The 22,215-nt window shown below is 46.7% G+C and overlaps 1 protein-coding gene across 1 annotated transcript; it reads right to left on the bottom strand.

Moving 5' to 3' along the window:
• Nucleotides 1-860: 860 nt before the first annotated feature.
• Nucleotides 861-20,935, bottom strand: csrnp1b (cysteine-serine-rich nuclear protein 1b). Its single transcript, XM_083632192.1, has 5 exons — nt 20,772-20,935; nt 8,079-8,280; nt 5,005-5,264; nt 4,549-4,845; nt 861-4,376 (listed from the first exon to the last, which is right to left on the bottom strand). Exons 2-5 carry the CDS (start codon nt 8,260-8,262, stop codon nt 3,342-3,344), a joined length of 1,776 nt encoding a protein of 591 aa, XP_083488318.1. The 5' UTR covers nt 8,263-8,280; nt 20,772-20,935; the 3' UTR covers nt 861-3,341.
• Between the last annotated feature and the right edge of the window lie 1,280 nt (nt 20,936-22,215).

Below are 22,215 nucleotides of genomic sequence, written 5' to 3'. Positions count from 1 at the left end.
AAAACCAGTTAACTCAGAGCTACAGAGACTAAGATATAATAATGATAATGATATAATGAATAAACAGAAAACAATTGCATATTTACTAAATGGATCCTGTGCCTCTGTGAGGTAGTTGTGCTATTATCTCTCTCTCTTTCTCTCTCTCTCTCTCTCTCTCTCTATTGGAGGCCCTTTTCAGGCACGCCCAGCTGGCTGCACTATTCACCTTATGCAGCCCCGCCCACTTGACCCATTGTATCACAAATCCCTGTTCAAAACGCTGGCTGTTTTACCTGCTCAAACTAGTCTGACTCACCTGGTCAAACCTAGTTTGACTCACATTATGAGTCAGACTAGGTTTATGAGTCACAGGAAGTGTAAATACAATCAGAACTATTTACACTTCCTGTCTCTCAAGCCAGACGGTCTCTTCTGCATAAGGTGAATAGGCTGCCGAAAGTGAAACATTCTGAGAATCACTTCATTATTAGTTCAGGGTGTCATTTTAATACGGCTCATATATCTTGACTAAAAGTCATCATTCTGCTAATGCTGTACAATATTAGAGTGAGATAGTTTTAGGTGTAAATGTCCAGGCCCAAAGAGTTGTCTCTGAATTTAGTTTTGAATTGTGGGTCATGATGAGCTTATGGAGAGGATGAAAATGTTCATGTAGCCTAAAATGGTCACTGACCAATGTATGGTTGGTGAAGAGGGAAGGAAATGTGTCTATGTTTGAAAGGACATAATAGTGGAAATACTGAGATATAAATGTCTTTCAGACCTTTATTCAGATGATCGGTGTTACTGATGCTCAGGTGAGAATATGACAAACAACACAGATTCAAGCATTTAAGAAAATGTTTTTCTTTTTTTATTTGGAGGGACAAGCTGTCAAAATGGCTTGGATGAAAGAAACAGTTTTTGAAGGGCAGGTTAAAGTGTGAATATGTAAAAAATAAAGCAGCATTGTTTGCTCTGCAGTACCATTCAAGCAGAAATATGTACAACACAAAAGGCAAAAAGTAAGACACGTTCTTTGAAAGAAAACGCTGTACTGTAATACATTACATTGATAAATACTCACTGTTGCCATTTCTTCATGAGAATTGATGTTTTATACAAGAGAAACAAATGTTTACTTGCAAAAATCAGTGCCCTCTTCATGGCGTAAGAACATACATCAAATGGATTTCAAAGTAATCAAAAAGGCAAAAAGCAAGTAATACATTTCCAATGTGCACTCTGCACTTTTCAAAGTATACAAGAAATCGGAACAACTTTTAACAAACGGGACCTGCATGCATAACTCCTAAAGGGTCCAGCTGTAGAAACAGCTGTAGAAAGGGTGAGATATGTACATAAACTCTTGTGTTCCTCAACTGTTCACACTGGCGACAGTAGAATCACCTTTGAAAGGTCTTGTTTTATGCTGAATGAGGCAACTCTTTCAACCTTCAGGTTTTTGTAAGTGATAAAAAATTGTATAATATATGCAGTTTTTATCCACAAAAACCCTTTACATCGTTAATTTACAATGTGACCCAAGTCACAGTTTTCCCAAAAATTCAGAGTACAATCAAATTGATTTTTGCAATTCACCTAGTTGTAGTGGCATTTTATCCAACCATAAGACTGCCTATGAAAAATACTTTAGAATAGAGAGCAATAACCTTCATAAGTATACATTTCTCTATAATTCATATATTACAAAGGTTTTCCAAGATTGAAAATGACTAATTTTGCTTTCTTAATAAAATAATCAATTTGTCAGTGATTAGAATTATTTTTTCAACCTACATAAATTAGTTACAAAATATTAGTGTAATTTTCTATGGTTACATTAGGCAGCGATATAACAGACCCATAATTTAGTTTTCAGTAATTAGGGAGATTCCACAGTTTTCAGTCCCAAAGCTTAAATGGAAGCACTGTGCACACACCATTGGCAGGCATGGCTCCCCTGATAAGCAGGCACATCCAGTAAACTTCACTAACAGCCCATTTTATTGCCAAAATGTCTTAAATTAAATAACTAATGAAATAATGACATAATAAGTTACCAAAAATGTTAAATGTATAAGAGAATAGATATTAAATACTTTTTGATGGACTTGTGGTCCCATTTCCCATAAAAATGCCTTGAAGCAAGTATGGCAAAAGGAAGGAAAGATTGCACTTTCAGGTGAAAACCACAGTGCTGCTTGAGTGAAGGTAGGCTTTATCTGAAATAAATAAAAATAAAATCATAAAGGAAATAATTTAAAACAAAAGTAATAAAGACAATACAGCTACAGCCTTTATGTTATGAGCATTACTTCTCAGAAATATTTCTGGTATAACCCAACTCATAAATAAGAAGCTCCATAATTTAGCGTTTAACTGTTGAATCAACCCCATATAACCAAAACACTGCCTATTTATACATAACTATTTTCACAGATAAAGTGCTGATGGAGGAGCTTTTAGAGGGTTTTTTCTTTTCTTTTTGTACCATACAAGACCCTTGGGGAAAATCTTGAGGAGAAAGAGTCCTCTAGCTTCAGGATTCAACAGAGGGAGGACCCCACTAACTCAAGTCATCTGGGACTAAGTACAGAGCCCAGGCAGCTCATGAATAGGACTATGTTGTGATTTGACCGGGGTTTCATATAAAGGCAAAACCATACCCATCACAGCAATGGTCACCATACATTGCCTCCAAAAGCTAGAAAGCTAGAAAAAAGTCCCTGAGGTGCACATTCAGCTGTGTTAACATTCCCAACCTTGCCCCAGTAAAGTTGACGCCTGTTTAGCATAACTAGAAATATCGCGCAATTTGCGCACTCCTTCCTAGCATCCCTCGCTGTTTGCCCGCTCAACTGGCAGCACTCATTCCTACCATGCCTCATTGGTTTGCCCTCGAGGGGCTTGCAGACGCAGCTCGCAGGTGCAGCTCGGCCGCATCGCGACCTCACCTGCATCGCCCGCTCAACTGTTGAGCAATTGTGCGCCGCGGAGCTGCCGGCCGCCTGATTATAGTAGTGAGATTTGGATGGTGATTAGTTTGGTTAAAAGAGCTTTCTTAGGAATTGAGAGCCATCATTGGTTTGTATGGGCCGAACATCCAATCATCAAATTGATCATAATTTGTGTCTTACTCTTTTCACTTTAACACTAGCTGCCATTCCACACAGCAATATTCCCAAACTGCTTTGCTAACATTTTGAAGGCAAGTCTGGAATCTAAACATTATTTAGGCAAGAGGGAAATCACAGCTTCCTCCAACATCAAACATGTTTACATTGACATCTTATGTGCATGTACAGTCCCCCACACCCATTGATTTCTTACACCATCTGCTATATTTTCACCTTTTGTTAAACTTTCACAGACTCCATCACAGACAATTTCATGGCTTCCTCCAACAGCTGATTGTCTGTAAAAGTGGCAGGGGGTTCTGGGACGGATTCGGAGAGGCCAATCAGAGACTCCAGAAGGCAGGTCCCGGGGTCACTAGACTGAGGGAGGCTGGGATAGCTAGGCAACTGAAACTGAAAGAAGTTGTCCATGTGTTCGTACTCCTTGAGGGAGTTGTAGAGCGAGCTGGGCCCCAGGCAGGGGAAACCATCAAAGAACTCCAGGTCAGACTCGGAGGAGAGGCTCAGGTCCATGTTATAGCTGGCTGAGCGATCGATGGAGGGGGAGGGTGTGTGTGGCACACTACTGCTATGGAACAGGGCATTACCCTGGTTGGCATTCTCGTCCAAAAGTTCTGAGATGGCTGTGGCTCGATTGTCTGTGTGATCGTCTACAGAGTCTAACAGTGCAGCGTCTATATTGTCGTTCTCGTCGGGGAAGTCCACCATGCTAAAGCTACCGAATGCCGGCATTGACGGCTGCTGTTGCTCTGGGCAGCAGGCGCCATTGTTGACGTGGTTCTTGTCCCCGCTCCCCCTTTGACTTCTTGAGCAGTGCTCCGTGTCACTGAAGCTGAGGATGCAGCTGTCCACATCCGGCTGGGTGCGATGCTCACACGGGCCCTCTCCTGCCTCAGAGTCATCACTCTGACCCGAGGAGTCTGATAAGTCTGTCATGTCGCTGCTACAACTATTCTCTCCGACCGTGGTCAGCTCTACACTAAAGGGGAAGGAGGGCCCCACAGGTATGGAGGGGTGCACCGCCTGAGACGGTAAGCCCAGGGGCCCATGGGTGTGGCTGGACTGGGCGTGGCTGGCCTCAGTCATGTCCCCCTCCTCTGTGCTGGAGTGCTCCTCCAGTCTTTTCTCCAGCTCCAGCTTCATAATGGTGTGGATGTAATGCGTCTGCACCCGGGTGGAGTTGAACTCGATGCGACCCTCGGTGTTCCCGCAGCCATCCTTGGTACAGCCACACGGGAAAGAGGAATGGTCCATCTGTGAGAAACAGAAGGAGGCGGTTAAATTATTTGTGAAATGAATACAACAGAAGCACCCCAACTGTATTGTGATACAGTGCGTCTAATTGATCGTGAAAAGTAGACTTCTTTATCACCATTAGTGGTGACATTAATTGAGGCCTGTAGTGTTACGGGCTTGCGGCTCATACCTGACATTTGATGCCGGCCAGGCTGCAGCTACAGGTCTCTGGCTCGCAGAAGCCCTGGCAGTCACAGCCACAGTTCTCCCTGGAGAGCCTCAGCTCATGCAGCTGCCTCTTCTCGTCCTTGTCGATCTTCTTCACGCCAGCTGCTTTGAGCAGTGTGTGACGCTGCTTCGACGGGTACGGGTGGAGGAAGGAGCCCTCGTCCAAGTTGGCCCCACTGATGTCGACGTCCTCCTCGGGGATGTCATCCACCGTTAGCCGCTCCGCCTCCTCGCACTCCTGGGTTCCGTTCTTAGTCAGCTGGAGAGGACAAAAGATGTCACACTCTAATTGTTGCATTGAGTTTATGTGTGTAGTTTACATGTGAGTTTATGTGTGTGTATGTGTGTATCTGAGAGACTGTTTCGGAGGTTACGGATTAAATCCTTAACCAACACTCGTTTGTGCAAATCTGCTCACCTTCAGTTTGAGAGCCTCCAGCCTCTCTTCCCTGAGTCGGTTGAGGAGTTTTTCGCGACGTAGGAGCCGCTGCTCCACAGCAAACTCAGCCAGCGTGTAGGTGCGGAGAGCGCTGTGGCGCTGCACCATGCCCAGGGTGCAGCCTCCTCGGCCGGGAACGCTGGTGAAGCCCTGGCATCGCGGGAAGAAGAACACCGTCACCTGGTCAAAGGTCACGTTGCCTCGCCGTGGCCTTTTGGCCTTCTTCAGGATGGATGTGGCTGTGGACGGAGAAAGAGAGGGTTTAGTCTACACCAGGCTAGAGTCATCAAAAGCGGACTGATGCATTCTGTTGAATAGTCATCCTTACGATTTTGTATCACTAGGGGGCACAGTTCATCAGCAAACACTGAAGAGAAAATCCTGTGATGTGTGCAAAGGCTGCTGAACAGACTGAAAAGGGACACCTCTCTGATTCACCGGCCTCTGTCTGTCCTCAACCGCGTCTTATCATGTAGCCAATTAAAAGACAGCATAAACAGGACTCCAACACACCTGCCTCCTGCAGAGAGTGAAACCTAAACTGTAACAATCCATTCAGCCTTGCTTCTTGTTTCTTCCATGTCCTCCTGTGTGACAAAAACACCCAGCGCAGGAATTTCCCTGTTGGTGGCCAACAGAGTAGAGGAAGCAGATCCGCCAGGATCACAAACTAGCGAGTAAATGTTTGAGGCTTCCGGAGGGGAGGGAGGGGAGGGAGGGGAGGGAGGGGGAGTTGGGGAGGGAGGGGGAGGGAGGGGGAGTTGGGGACAGCATAGTTCTCAGGACAGGGATAAAAGCTGCCCGCCACAAGCTCTCCGCTTGCTGACAGGCCCCACAACAGCCCAGACCACGAGTAACTGGCAGGAGTCAAAGGTCCTTCTTCTGCTAAGAACATTCAGGGTCCACAGAGACAAGCCATTTTTCTATACACAGACAAATACAATAAAACCATATGGGGATCAAAGTAGAACCATATGTGGGAACAAGCTCCAACAATTCAGTTTTTATTATAAATTCCATTTCCTTTCCTGCTTAAAAGACAAAGCAACTTTTTCCTCTGCTCAAGCTTCCAGCTCACCCATGCTTATTTGGTGTGAACAGAGAAAGGACGGCAATATTCCACATGCAGAGGACATTCACTTCAGTATCTGGTGGGGAAACTCTGCTCGTTGCTTATTCCTTGGTCACTGAGCTATCCCGCAAAACACACTGGCCTGCCCCGCTGCCCACACCCTGGCCTGCCCTCACCCTGGCCTCCCCTCACCCTGGCCTGCCCTCACCCTGGCCTCCCCTCACCCTGGCCTCCCCTCACCCTGGCCTGCCCTCACCCTGGCCTCCCCTCACCCTGGCCTGCCCTCACCCTGGCCTGCCCTCACCCTGGCCTCCCCTCACCCTGGCCTGCCCTCACCCTGGCCTCCCCTCACCCTGGCCTGCCCTCACCCTGGCCTGCCCTCACCCTGGCCTGCCCTCACCCTGGCCTGCCTACACCCTGGCCTGCCCTCACCCTGGCCTGCCCTCACCCTGGCCTCCCCTCACCCTGGCCTGCCCTCACCCTGGCCTCCCCTCACCCTGGCCTCCCTTCACCCTGGCCTCCCCTCACCCTGGCCTCACCCTGGCCTGCCCACATCCCGGCCTGCCCACACCCCGGTCTGCCCTCACCCTGGCCTGCTCTCACCCTGGCCTGCCCTCACCCTGGCCTGCTCTCACCCTGGCCTGCCCTCACCCTGGCCTGCCCTCACCCTGGCCTGCCCTCACCCTGGCCTGCTCTCACCCTGGCCTGCCCTCACCCTGGCCTACCCTCACCCTGGCCTGCCCTCACCCTGGCCTGCTCTCACCCTGGCCTACCCTCACCCTGGCCTGCCCTCACCCTGGCCTGCCCTCACCCTGGCCTGCTCTCACCCTGGCCTACCCTCACCCTGGCCTGCCCCGCTGCCCTCTAAAGTCACAGGAGTCAAAAGGGAGCACAACTGGCTCTCAGCAGCTTGGTGTGATAACTGAAGCAGCACATGACCCATGCAGGGACAGCACACGAGGCTAAGAACAGCACAGACCTTTCGGCCCAATACAGGTGCCGGGCAGGCTTGATGTAGTGGCTTCTGGCCCCCACATTCCTCAGACACGAGACATTTGTCTTGCTTGTATCTGCTGCTTGGGCTAATACAGATGAAACAAACTTAGCCGGTTTCAGCCTCACATCCTGCTGCTTGGGCTAATACAGACGAAACAAACTTAGCCGGTTTCAGCCTCACATCCATCAAATCCAGTCAGGCTTATGACACCTGCAGGAGACAAATGACACCCTCTCCACTGCCTCTTAATGCTAGAGCTTTGCTGGCTGTCCCCGCCCCCTCACTTCACGATGGCGAACACGACGACTTTCTCTCCAACACAAACACCAGATCACAATAAATGTTCCACAGAATCTGTTCTCCTTCATGTGCCTGCATGCCTTTTTTTAACCCTTCTACCCAGTTTTGATGCCCTCCCTAGCTCCGCCTCTTCCAGCACCTGTGCTGGGTGCTTGCCCAGGCCCCAGACAAGCAGGGCTCTGTGTGTTCCCAGCTTTGGCAACCTGCCACTCTTCTCTGCCTGGCTCCCTGCCCCGCCATCCTGGGAACCTCACAACTGTTTGCCCTTATCCCCTACAAACCCTCTCCAACCCCGCAATCCCCCAAAGGGCCAGCGGGGGGGACCGAGGGCCAGACAGAAACACCCGGAAGCCGCTCAACCCACATCTCTCAAGGAAAGGTGGAGCTGTGTCTCTCCAAGGCCCTGGGAAGAAGGTGGAGACCGAACCAAGGTGAGCTCTGTCTGCATAATGAGATGAGCCATTTCACAGCTTCAGGGCATGAAATCAAAAGGGCTATTCATTGCAGGAGTCTGAAATCATTTGCGTGAAGTGTTTCATGGGCTGCCAGCTGCCTAGATTCCTTCACCTCTCTGCCTGTTTTATAGGTTTCTTATCAGAGCCTCAGTGGAGCAGGAAAGACAAGGCTAAATGAACCGATGAAAAGCATAAACTCCTACTATGATGTAGTAGACTAGACGCTCACCGTTGAAATGTGTGGCTGGGGAGCTGGGGTTGCTGGGAGTGGAATCCAGGGTGTCAGAATAGCAGCTGTCGCTCTCGGAGTCCCAGCCCGAGTAGGCAGAGGAGGAGAGGGAGGAAGGCGAGGGCGAGGAGTAGCATGGGTCCTCGTCCACCTCCTCAAACTTCCTCTTGAGAAGCCCACTCATGGTGGCAGCGCGGACAATCTGCACAACACATAGGAGGAGGGAGGGAGGGAGGGGGGGACAGCTCTGTTAGCACGTATCATATTAGCACAATCTTCATAGCATCCCTTCCTTTACTTATTCCAACAGCCTTGATCTTTAAATCATTACAACTGTGGAACAAAAGAAGGCCTCAGGTTTCAATGCTATTAACATATAAAACCAATGAAGTACAGAATATAGTATATATATATATATCTATATATATACACACTGTATGTGTGTGTGTGTGTGTGTGTGTGTGTGTCTGTGTGTGTAATGCGCACACACACACACACACACACACACACACACACACACACACACACATTGCACGGAAGCTATTGTACACCTCCAGCTTTTTATAGCCAAAGACAATGGTGTGCCTGAAACCGAAGGGGGTATTGGCTGAGTACAAGCAGGTCCTGTGTTCAGCCATGTGAGGCCGTACGTACGCAGCCCATCTCGTGCTGCACTCAGCTGAGAGAGGGAGGCATGCGTGCCACAGGAAGCAATCAATCAAGCCTATTCGCATAAGTCAACAATTACTGGACCCTTCACCCACTTCCAAATCCCATCAGCTCAGCAAATGCATTGATCAGAGAGAGAGGACAGGGCCGAGGAGAGGAGAGAAGAGAAGAGAGAGGACCAAATCATCTAGCCATAGACATTTCATTTCAATCATTCCCTCTTGGCAGCCTCCACAAATCAAGACTATGATCCAAAGCCACGGCGATTTGCTGCTGGTCCCACTTGTGTTTACGCGGCTCTCGTAGTAAACATGTACAGCTTAAGTCAAGACATGTTGTTATGCAACTCCTCAACACATTCTTTCAGAGGTCCCGAGCGAGTGAGCGAGCGAGCGAGGGGCTGCTGGGTCAGCGATAAAAACAATCAATCCTTTGAGAGAGAGAGAGAGAGAGAGAGAGAGAGAGAGAGAGAGAGAGAGAGAGAGAGAGAGAGAGACACTCTGTGTTTCTGCCATCTGTATTTGTTAGAGAGAAGACAGAGAAAATGAAGATGGTCATCAGCAGTCATAACACTGCTTATGCTACGAGCAGTAATGCCATTGGGCCTCTTTTCCTCCAACACACTGTGACACTTCAATGCTCAGCTCATTGCACACACAGGCTTTGCTTGTAGCTTTACATCTCCTTTTAATCCATTAATAATAAGTTCAGAAGACAATGAATGAATTCAAACTCTTGTCATCACTTACCAGGGAAGAAAGGCCTGAAATCTATATCTTTGACATGAAAAAATTACATGTTGAGGAAAGGAAGCTTACGGCTATGTTTTACGACTATGGTACATAAACACATCATGTAGCTCTGACAAACTAACAGACAGTCCTCTTCACTTCAACACATCATGTAGCTCTGACAAACTAACAGACAGTCCTCTTCACTTCAACACATCATGTAGCTCTGACAAACTAACAGACAGTCCTCTTCACTTGTTGTCGTTCTGACAAACTAACAGACAGTCCTCTTCACTTGTTGTCGTTCTGACAAACTAACAGACCGTCCTCTTCACTTGGTGTAGTTCTGACAAACTAACAGACAGTCCTCTTCACTTGGTGTAGTTCTGACAAACTAACAGACAGTCCTCTTCACTTGTTGTCGTTCTGACAAACTAACAGACAGTCCTCTTCACTTGTTGTCGTTCTGACAAACTAACAGACAGTCCTCTTCACTTGGTGTAGTTCTGACAAACTAACAGACAGTCCTCTTCACTTGGTGTAGTTCTGACAAACTAACAGACAGTCCTCTTCACTTGGTGTAGTTCTGACAAACTAACAGACAGTCCTCTTCACTTGGTGTAGTTCTGACAAACTAACAGACAGTCCTCTTCACTTGGTGTAGTTCTGACAAACTAACAGACAGTCCTCTTCACTTGGTGTAGTTCTGACAAACTAACAGACAGTCCTCTTCACTTGGTATAGTTCTGACAAACTAACAGACAGTCCTCTCCACTTGGTGTAGTTCTGACAAACTAACAGACAGTCCTCTTCACTTGTTGTCGTTCTGACAAACTAACAGACAGTCCTCTTCACTTGGTGTAGTTCTGACAAACTAACAGACAGTCCTCTTCACTTGGTGTAGTTCTGACAAACTAACAGACAGTCCTCTTCACTTGGTGTAGTTTTGACAAACTAACAGACAGTCCTCTTCACTTGTTGTCGTTCTGACAAACTAACAGACAGTCCTCTTCACTTGGTATAGTTCTGACAAACTAACAGACAGTCCTCTTCACTTGGTGTAGTTCTGACAAACTAACAGACAGTCCTCTTCACTTGGTGTAGTTCTGACAAACTAACAGACAGTCCTCTTCACTTGGTGTAGTTCTGACAAACTAACAGACAGTCCTCTTCACTTGGTGTAGTTTTGACAAACTAACAGACAGTCCTCTTCACTTGTTGTCGTTCTGACAAACTAACAGACAGTCCTCTTCACTTGGTGTAGTTCTGACAAACTAACAGACAGTCCTCTTCACTTGGTGTAGTTCTGACAAACTAACAGACAGTCCTCTTCACTTGGTGGTGTAGTTCTGACAAACTAACAGACAGTCCTCTTCACTTGTTGTCGTTCTGACAAACTAACAGACAGTCCTCTTCACTTGGTGTCGTTCTGACAAACTAACAAGACAGTCCTCTTCACTTGGTGTAGTTCTGACAAACTAACAGACAGTCCTCTTCACTTGGTGTAGTTCTGACAAACTAACAGACAGTCCTCTTCACTTCTGGGAAGTGAGTGGCAACAACCATGAGTGTGACGAGACAGGTCATCGTCACAGTCTGGGTCTGAGCTCTAACTGTTAACCTGGAGGAAGGGAGGGAGAGAGGGAGAGAGAGAGGGAGGGAGAGAGAGAGAGGGGAGGGATGGAGGGAGAGAGAGAGGAGGGAGGGAGGGAGAGGATAAGGAAGACTGGGCTCAGAATGACTGGGCTCAGCTCCAGTGCAGACACTCCCTGCAATGATGGGAAAGAGGGAAGGCTTACTTTACCCATAAAGAGATCATTTCACGGCCAAACTGACTATCTTTTGTCTCGCAGCCAAACCATTAACAGATGGTGGAAATAGCAAAGCTTTAACAGGTAATGTAAGCACTTTCATATTTGGTTATCCAAATGTCCTCGCTCATAAAAGGTGCTAGGTAATACCTATGATTTGGAAACAAATGTTGATCAGCAGCCAAAGTTGTTTTCACATGCCCCCAAGTAACACTTATTCAAGCTTGTGTTTTGTGTTTTTTGGCTGGATGGATGGACTTTGTATATGGCACTGAGAGTAGGGATTCTTCCATTTAGATGATATACACATCATAAACATTAACTCTTCCATGCACGTTGCTAGAATGCGTCACAGACACACAAAACACCGAGCTGTCCTGCCAACCGGCTAAATTGTCACCACCTCCCCAGCAGACAGCCCGATGCCTGGAGCTCCTCCCATAATGACTTGAAAGGAACTTTAACTCCATGTGTGACCTGCATGCCTGTCCTGCCTTATCACACTGCTATCACACTGTCAGCACTCAGAGGAGGGGAAACAGCCTAAGCGGGCATGGAGGCAAGGGGTCATTTTCAACATGCAACAAGGAGCACTTATGCAAAACAAGTCTTCCCTTTGACAAGTATAGAGGAGAGAGGCAAGCAGAGAAGTCCACCTCAAGGGCAAGAAGCTGACAGCGTTGTATGGGCAGTGGGGGTAGCATTGTATGGGCAGTGGGGGCAGCGCTTGAACTCAATAGGGAGGGAGGGAGGTGTTGTTATTATTGCAGTCAGATATTCTTGTCCCCAGTGCACACTAGGGCTGTCACTTTTCATTCGAAATTCGAATGCAACTTCGAATGTGGGGGAGGGGTTCGTGTTCGATATGTAAATTGACTGTTCGATTTTTTATTTTTATTTTTTTTTTTTTAACACGTTCACTGCCATTGACGAGTTATCTCGGCTTACAGAATCCGACGGTTCACTGCCAAAGACGAGTTATCTCGGGTTACAATTTTTTTTTTTTTTTTTGACGGTGGGACGTGGATCAACGCTCCCCACGTCTCCTATAAAAATATTGGAGTCAGCGAACGTGTACAACCCATTCCACGGACCCACTAAGTGGCGACAGTGCTCTCCACACTAGGAAATGCAGAGCCAAAACTGTAGGGTAACGCGCGAGGAAACCATTCTCTACTGTAAAATGGATTGGCGAAAACGCTTTCACTTCGCGCATTATCGCGCTGGGAGCTGGCGGTGGGGGATTCCAAAAATAGACTGGGTGGAAAACACTTTGAAACACGCAGCATAAAGCCTAGAATCGCACAAAGCTTCATCAAAGCTCTCAAACCCAAGAAACAAGTGAGCCCTATCCACACTCGCTGCCAGGGAGGGAGGCTGCTCAAACTCGCAGCAGCAGCAGCAGAACACTCGCTTGTGACAAACGCTGCGGAGGAGAACGCCCACGGAGGGAGGAGTTGGAAGTAGAGGGGGGTTTCCTGCTGTTATGGAGGAAATTACTGTTCAAAACTATTGTTTAGATGTCTGACGTCTTACTGATGCCAAAAATGAATGGTTAAAGTGACTGTTCTATCGAATTTCACAAAAAGCCATTTATCTCAGAATAAATTTCCAGACGCTGAAACCATGCTGTATTCAACTGCTAATGCTTACATAACTACTAACTCTACAAACTAACTCTTTTAGACAGAGAAAGCACACATTCTATTAGTTATTTTGAGATATTGTGTGTTCACAAAATCTTAGCAGAAAAGAATCCTCGGGTCTTGAAAGATGAGCCAGAATCCTCAAAAAAACCCTCTGGCAGAACCTACCTACAGTAAAAAAAAAAGGCTGGCAGTGAATGTGTTAATTAACCAAAATTAACCAACTGCTGCTTGCTGGTAATGTTAATCCCATGTCAGAAAAAGTCTTCAGATTTGTCGCGTTAGTCTCTTCTGAGAAAGATTGTCTCCAGGGTCTGAAAAGTTGTCTCGAGTTGGATGCAGCCAAGTTTGTGAGGCAGTGTTGTGACTGTGAGCGTCCAAGCTAACACGTCGGGCTGATGCCCGGTGGCCTGCAGTGGGTTGCACCAGCTGTGCGTAAGTTGAAACGTAAGCTAGTTTGAACGTAAAGTCTCACTAAGTCCGAGTTTACGCACTACTAAAAATATTTGGGTTGCACCAAGTGAAATAGTTACAACGTAGGCATACTGTAAGTTAGAACTTAAAATTTACACCTACGTCTTACTAGGTGTAAAGTCCTCCGTAAAATAGCAGTTGGCACAGATTGCAACTTGACACCGTGGCGCATCGTTGTTTTGCGTCCGCAATGCGCTCTCCGTGATAAATTACACCCTTTGATATTTATGACTCACGCTTTTGTTTCCCACAAGCTGCAGCACTGCATACAAATTAAAATAACCGCAACAATTTAGTGAGGCAGGATGGTGGTATAGCCTACAATACTGATGAAGAGCTCACAGATAAACGTTAACAGTAATATGAACCTAAACGAACGTTACTCAATAACGTTCTCATTTGATTAGTGTTGATGAAATATGAAAGCACTAATTTGCGGTGGGCAACATGTCCTGTTTTCACTCCACTTACTTAAACAACCGTAAATAAACACCGTTTCCACCGTGCTTTTCACTGATTGGTCACAGATACTGTACACGTCATTGTCTGCGACACTATTTTGGTTAGTATGGACTTTAGGGTCTACTAGTTAAGATGTACCTTACGTCTCCGTGGTGCAACCAAACAAAGACACAACTTTAGTGTCAAACTAACTAGTTTGAACGTAGCAGTTAGTGTGGACTTTACACCCTAACTTAAGACAGAACTTACGTTCAGCTGGTGCAATTAACCAAAAAACTTAACCAATTAACCAAAAAACTTCGAATATATTCGAACGAATTTCGGGCAATTAAAGTTTGTTCGAATTTTATTTTGGGAAAAAGTGACAGCCCTAGTGCACACATATGATAAATGGATCACCTTGCTATAGGTCAAGCTGGCCTAATACTATATCTGTACCTTGGAGCAGTAAGGGCACTTGAACACAACAGAAGGGCTCTACATGTATTTGCGTTCGTTAACAATCCAATCAGAAAAGCAACAATGGCCTCATCATCATCATCCATCAAGTCACTTCAAGAGCAAGACAAATAATAATCTCCTAATGCTGCTCACAGCCACTCCTATATTCTCAAATCAAGCCATTTGCATTGAAACCATTTTGGAACACCTGCATGGGTGCAGCATCTGTTGCTCGTCTCGTCTAGTCTAGTCTAGTCTAGTCTAGTCGAGTCCACTTGTTTACCAAAAAAAACAGAACACTTGTGCTCCAAACAGCACAGCACTGTGCACATGTCTACACAGAAAGAGGGGAGCACACATGCGTTCACCTTACATATTCACCATCAGCCCCGCCCCCAATTCCCCTTCAAAAAAAATGAAAACAAAGCTGTGAGGCGTCCCCAAGGGAGCGCATAGCGCCAGCTAAGCAAAGTCTATTTAATTAAAAGCTGCAGTGAGGCAGAAGGGGGAGGAGAGGGAGAGAGGGGGAGAGAGAGAGAGAGAGAGAGAGAGAGAGAGAGAGAGAAGGGGAGGGCATTGGTGTCAGAAGTGGGTCATTGTCTCTTGACTGCAGTCTACCTGACACATTGATTTGTTAATCCTGTTCAACGGGCAGAAACAATGGCGAGAGGTTAATCCTGGCGAGGGGACGTCTTGTAGTCAATCTGGAGCTTCTCAGGGCTGCTCGGCCGCTGCTGCACCCACAGAACAAGGTCAGAGAGCAGGGAGAGGGAGGGGAGCAGGGGGGAGCAGGGAGAGCAGAGGGGAGCAGAGAGGAGCAGAGAGGAGCAGGGAGAGCAGAGGGGAGCAGGGAGAGCAGAGGAGAGCAGAGGGGAGCAGAGAGGAGCAGGGAGAGCAGAGGGGAGCAGAGGAGAGCAGGGAGAGCAGGGAGAGCAGAGGGGAGCAGAGGGGAGCAGAGAGGAGCAGATGAGAGCAGAGGGGAGCAGGGAGAGCAGAGGGGAGCAGAGAGGAGCAGAGGGGAGCAGATGAGAGCAGAGGGGAGCAGAGGGGAGCAGGGAGAGCAGAGGGGAGCAGAGAGGAGCAGGGAGAGCAGAGGGGAGCAGAGGAGAGCAGAGGGGAGCAGAGAGGAGCAGGGAGAGCAGAGGGGAGCAGGGAGAGCAGAGGGGAGCAGATGAGAGCAGAGAGGAGCAGGGAGAGCAGAGGGGAGCAGAGAGGAGCAGGGAGAGCAGAGGGGAGCAGAGGAGAGCAGAGGGGAGCAGAGAGGAGCAGGGAGAGCAGAGGGGAGCAGGGAGAGCAGAGGGGAGCAGAGAGGAGCAGAGGGGAGCAGGGAGAGCAGAGGGGAGCAGATGAGAGCAGAGAGGAGCAGAGAGGAGCAGGGAGAGCAGAGGGGAGCAGGGAGAGCAGAGGGGAGCAGAGGGGAGCAGGGAGAGCAGAGGAGAGGAAGGACTGGGGGAGTAAAGGCAGTGATCGTGCAGTGATTAATTTGCAAAGGAGCAGGAGTTAAACAAGAAAGGAGCTGGAGACAAAGAAAGAGAGGCTTTCAGATGCAGCTCCAACAGAAAGCCTCTCCTAAATGGAGAATGGATGTGATGGGACAGCGAGCCAGAGAGGGAGCACAGCATGTTTTCAACGCGCACTAAATTATGCATCACTGTCATTCCATCAACCGCACACAGGCAGGCAGATAAAGGAAGCATCCGCCGAGGTGCTCCCCAGCCAGTTGTCACCGAGTTGGGAAGATAAATCTCCAGCGAGGAGATTTGTCACCAGAAGCACTACACAGCTCAAGTCAGATGCATGACTATGTCAGTCGAATAAGAAAAGATTATCTTGATTCATGCAGCTACAGGGTGTTAATATGACTTCAGAATCCCAATTCATCCCCGTTTTATCTACAGATAACTCCCCGGGTCAGAGTCAACAGAACTCGTTAAGAAACGTGGAATTATTCTGGCAGGGGAAAACAGAAGGATACAGTATACTCAATCATTCACAAGCAGATGCTTCTTAAAATGCTCAAATATCAAACCACATAAATAAGCTGCACTAGTAAGAAATAGCAAGAAGTCATACTTTCAAACAAATGTGCTCCACCTCTCAGCTTCGGGTATCCGTTCCCAAAAGAGCCATTACAGATGAGGGCTGCTCGCTGGATCAGTCCCTACCTGCAGCGCTAGCTTTCCCCCAATTCTCAATTGCTGTTTCAGCGAGTCTTGACACAAGGCAGGCACTGGTTCTACAGTGAGGTGATCGGAAACGCAAGATCAGAAAAACGGCAACCTATTAGTAAAAGTGAAAACAAACAAACATCTGAAATCCTACAAATGTGCTTGTACAGACAGACCTCATCCAGCAGCAGCAGCAGCCTGTCCAAACTGCCCCTGTCTGCCCCAGAGCCACGCACACAAGTCACACAGTTGACTTTGCCCCCTCACACTGTCCAGCCCCTCTGCAGCTGATAACACTGTGGGCGGGTGCGTCAAGTCTCACTAATCTCAGCCAGCCGGAGAGAAGTGACATAGCCCCGGTGACAGCCCTGCACAGTGACTGAGTGACTGAGTTGAAGTGCTCATAAGATGTGATAATGATGAGCCTGGGAGTCTTCCTGTGTGTGGATGCATGTCTAGGCAAGCAGTCCCTCTAGGCAGCAGGTAATGCACCTCTCACTTCCAGCACTGACACCCACAAGAGATGCTAATTGATCAGACCCATCAAGGTGATGGTGGGCTGAGATCCAACCCCCCCCCTTCACACCTGGATGGGAGAGCCAGGTTTTACTCCTTAACCTCAGCCGTGCGACTGAGAAGCACTCCACCTGCTGGCATACTGAAGGGAGAGCTCCCATACTCTGTCCTCTATGAGCCTGTTGTTCTCACTCAAGTCCAATGCTCGCTGTGACTGTGCCACGGAAACATTCTGTTCCTCTGCCTCAGCCCGTGCACACACTGATTCCAAAAAGGAGAGGTAGTGGGAAGGGAGGAGGGAGAATCGTACAAAACAAATAAATAATGTCATGTCTCCAAGCCACAGGAATTCCATTTTGGCAGCGCCGCTCTCGCTGTAATAGTGGGAGAAGAAGGAACACAGGCTCTATCTAACCCAGATGTGTTTTCTACTGCTAACCACTGGAAAGTACTACTCCCATAAGGCAGCCGAGCGAGCGGGCGAAGGCTACCTTGCTAAGCACACCTGACAGGGTATTAGCTTCTTGCACGTGGACCTCACATGCTCTCAGGTGTCATTCATCAGCTATGCAGGGCAAACTTGAACAACCAGGTGATGCCTGCAGGAGTGAGAGTGTGTGCTGTCATTGATGTGGCTTTGTTGCTCATACTGTAAGGATTTCACTGCACCCAAAGCAGACGGCTTCAAACACACAGTGGCACTGCGCTAATTGTCTCTTTTTTTTATACTAGAGAAACTTTAGCAACCACTATGCAGCACTGTTGTGCATCTTGTTCTTTTTTTCCTTTTTTCTTTAAGATAATATTGAAAGAAGCAGAGATCGTTTCTGCAGCTGAGCAATGGTACTTTTTTGCACCCTGACAGATTTGCATGGAGCAGAAACTGTGCAGGCAGTAAAATAAAAAAGCAGAGTCAAAATACATTTAAAAAGGCCTTTGCATAACTGTAAAGCTTAACTTGTTTGTGTCAGAGCCGTATAGATAGGAGAGTCCCGACATCTCCATTCATTCCAATGGACCAGTTCTTTACTCTCAAGAGTTCCAGGAAGTAAGGTCCTGGATTAAGCAGCACTGTCGAGTTGCAGCAAAATACACAGTTTGTGTTGTACTCTGAAAGGGTTTTTCCCCCCTTGAATCAAATTGTACATTATCAGCTTTATTTTAGCATGCAAAAGTAGCGCGAGACCCATTCCTGGCTGTTCATTGGCTAATGAGTCTCGCATTTTTGGTCCTCCGCTGACGCCACTCTCTCTCTAGAGGACACTAGTTTGTGTTAGTGTCCTCTAGTAAGAGAGTGGCGTCAGTTTAGGACCAAAATGCGAGACTCATTAGCCAATGAACAGCCAGGAATGGGTCTTGCGCTACTTTTGCATGCTAATAAAGCTGATATTGTAAAATTTGATTCAAGGGATGAAAAACCCTTTCAAAGTACAACACAAACGGTCTATTTTGCTGCAACTCGACAGTGCTGCTTTTTTTACTCAAGAGTTCCACTTTCTACTTCCTGGAAACAAACTGGTCCATTGGAGTGAATGGAGATGTTGGAACTCTTCTATTATACGGCTCTGGTTTGTGTTATCAGCCATTAACCAATTGGTGTAGTAGCACGAGTCACACGTGCACATAGGTGTGTGTGTGTGTGTGTGTGTGTGTGTGGTGGTGGTGGTGGTGGTGGGGGGGGGGGGGTGAGGGGGATGTAGGGTCCAGGGGTCACGCTCAGTCTGGGACACTTTGCTAGTAGCTCACAAGCAGCAGCCTATGGAATGCTGGGAAAGGACAAAGCAGATGGGAGCCTTCCTCCACTACTGCGGAGAGAGAGACAGTCAGCTCAGCAGACTCCCCCACACACGTCCCCCGCCCCCTCGTCTCCCTCACACACGTCCCCCCCAGCCCCCTCGTCTCAGGCACAAAAGCGGGGGCCATCCTGCGTGACCAAAATGAAGCAGGCTACCTTGCCTGAACCCAGCCTCTCCCTGCTGAGGACACACAACCTGCTCCGTCCACTGTGTGTGTGTGTGCGTGTGTGTGTGTGAGAGAGACAGCGCGCTTCCTGAGGTTGTGAAATGTACACTGCAGTGTACAGGAAGTGGCCATTCAGATTATCTATACTGTGTCTGACATCTGCGGGCTGACTGAGGCACCACAAGGTTAGCTGGGTGCAGGATCTTACACAGTATGCTGGAGAGGAGACAGTCAGGAGGTATGGATGGTATTTGTCATGGTTGAAACTGCTCCAAAATAAACAGCTCTATACAGAGCTCTGCTACCACAAAAATGTGTTGCCTTGAAATCATTATAAGTTATTGGCTAACATATGACTGAATATTTAATGAAATTATAACAAACTGATGAATGTAACACAGTGTTTTATTCATATTATTGAATGGGAACTCAGAATTTAAAATGTGAGCTAAATTATTATCTCAATAAGTACAGATGACGACTAAATTGACATCAGTATTATTCTGGAATTCATAATGCATAGAAAGGACTGCATCAATTAATATAGGCCATTCCTGTAAACAAAGGATCATTCAGCTCTCCATAGCCTAATTCCAGAAAACATGATTCCAAAAAGGATCCGAGTGAGGTCGCACTAGAGACAATTAAATTGATTCAGTCGCTTATCAAAAACAGATAACAGTCTGTCTACAGAATGTAGCTCCTAGACTACCTGCAGAATTCCCAACAATAGCTTATTGATCAAATTCTAACCCTATATAAACGGCAATCACTTAACACAGTGTATTTTCAATAACTGACTATCTGGACAACAGAAAAACAAACTTGAAACGTTTATGAATCAAATACAATATGACAAGGAACTGCCACCAGGACAGAATATTGTGTCGTTATGGAAACATTAGAATGTTTGTTCCAAATTGGCAACAATGAATGTATGCGCTCAACTAGCGCTCAACATTCCATAGCCATAAACCGGTTGATACATTGTATCATTCTGCACGAGGTGAATTGTTCATAAAGTCTATCATTATATCTCGCAGTATATTAGCCGAACGTGTCCTCAGCGGTGCCTTTTTCCCCGTTGACCTGATCATCCCTCATGATTAATGCTAATTATAATGACAGCACTCCCCATCAGCTGTGCTCAGATGTAGTGCCTTCAGGAGTCGCTCTAGTTACAAGAGGCGCACCACCACCACTTTGCACTGAGGTGAACAAGAACTCAATGGGCTGAATACACAAAAGCCAACCTCATCAACAGTTCAATTTAATGAAACCACAGTCTACCAAACTAAGCATTTCACCCTTAACCCGTCTCCACCCGTGACGTTTGTGAACATTAGAACGCAGTGACCCAATCACATACTCATCAATCAATAAGCAATAAGTGAGTGGACCGATTGTTGGATTCTTGCCTAAATCAACAAATTATTTTGCCTGTTGTGATAATAGTGTATTCGCATCAGCTGTGTCAGAAACCATATCGCTTTCTTAAAAACGGAGTTCAGCGAGCGGTGAACCTCTGCCAATAATCACAATAACATGACATGTTCAATGCGACTATTAAACAGTCCACATCTCAATGTAAAGTGTGTTTAAGAAGTGGCCACAAGGATCTACATCACACAGACTCAGCCAAACAAAACCCTTTCACAGACACAATTCAGCGACATGGATAGTTTCTTTCCATTACTCTGACACAATGAAAAGAGCATCCAAACTATTTGGCTTCTGTCCACCCCAGAGGTAAAACACACAAATTACGCTGTTCAATAACCAACCGCGAACTCCATTATCTCTGTATACTCACCACGAATTCAAGTATCCGATCACCATTAGTAAAAAATAATAATAGTGCTGGAAAATCAACCGATGGGCTAACGGTGGTAATCCAAAATGACACAATTTGCGCTATCCTCGCATAGAGCGCTTTTGCTTTTGTGTGTCTTGTTGTCCGAGGCTCAGTCCGTACCAGCTGAAGCGCGTCCCTTGTCTGACTGTAGCAGGCTGCCGAGAAGCGCAGCCTTTCCGTCAGTGGAAAACTCCCTCCTGGCGTCTGCTCTGACGTCACGCAGACGGTGACACAGAGGCTGCCCACGCTGCTTCCTGCCTTCCTCCCGGTCAGCACTACCCGTACCGTACGTACTATCCGTTTGTCCTTTTATTTGTTTGTTGCACTACAGTTAACCCATCAACATGCTTGTGATCATTCATTTGATATTAGGGCAAAAAGAAAGATAAAAATAGATCACTGATGCCTTGAGTGTGACAGGTGTAAATGCCTACAGGGGGTTCCCAAATTTAAAAGGCACCAAAACACTATACATGGCCTGGTACAATGACCATAATAACCCCATTTGATAAGATATTTATTTATTTATTTATTTATTTATTTATTTACTTATTTATTAATTAATTAATTATTTTATTTATTTATTTATTTATTTATTTATTTATACCCCAGGGGTCTTTGAAGGTCCCCAGCCAGGTCCCCAGCAAAAAGGGTGATAATTTATAATTCCATCCAAGTAACACAATAACAGAATGTATTACTATTTTGGTCATGGGTTTCACACTTGTTATATTAAAACATCTTAAGGCAAAATATCTTATCAAATGTGGGACCATGCGGACAAAATCTTATCAAATGAGGTCTGTGGTCCTAATTTGTGTCAGTTTAGGGGTCCTTGACGTGGAAAAGTTTGAGAACCACTGTTCTAAGGGACCCCCAAGGGCAAGATACTGAACCCCAAATTGCTCCTGATGGTGTGCCAGCACCCTGCGTGGTAGCCTGCCGCCATCGGTGTGTGAATGGACGAATGTACCTACTGATTGTAAAGCGCTTTGGATAAAAGCGCTATATAAATGCAGGCCATTTACCATTTACCATTTACCCCCATCTGAGAAAATATTTCTTCATGGATATGACTTGGTAATAACAGTGACATCTCTGATCTCTGGTATTTCCCTAAACCCTCCAAAAGCATTTCCTCACTCTCTTATCTTCAAATGAAATTCTACTACTCCTTATTATGTTGGGAACCCCCGGAACCCCTTGAAAATGCCCTGGGCATCCCCACAGCCAGTACTTTAAGAAGCACTGATACAGTAGACCCAGTGTGAGTATCATCACTATGATCTGTGATAATGACGCCAGACGTGCCGTGATGCATGTGTGGCTGATTTCCAGTTAAAGGACAACACTGACTAAGCTGAATGTGAAATTATGACTCACTCTTTACCACAGAGCGGGA

This window comes from Poromitra crassiceps (assembly GCF_964638095.1).
Source record: "Poromitra crassiceps genome assembly, chromosome: 2".
Classification (NCBI taxonomy): Eukaryota; Metazoa; Chordata; class Actinopteri; order Beryciformes; family Melamphaidae; genus Poromitra; species Poromitra crassiceps.
Note: the sequence above shows the minus strand (reverse complement) of the source record. Positions and strands in the feature narration are given on the sequence as shown.

Coding starts and splice junctions, on each gene's coding strand:
- csrnp1b (XM_083632192.1), bottom strand. CDS start 8,262: ATGAGTGGGCTTCTCAAGAGGAAGTTTGAGGAGGTGGACGAGGACCCA. Junction 4,846..5,004: donor TGGAGGCTCTCAAACTGAAG/GTGAGCAGATTT, acceptor TGTCCTCTCCAG/CTGACTAAGAACGGAACCCA. Junction 4,377..4,548: donor TGGCCGGCATCAAATGTCAG/GTATGAGCCGCA, acceptor TGTTTCTCACAG/ATGGACCATTCCTCTTTCCC.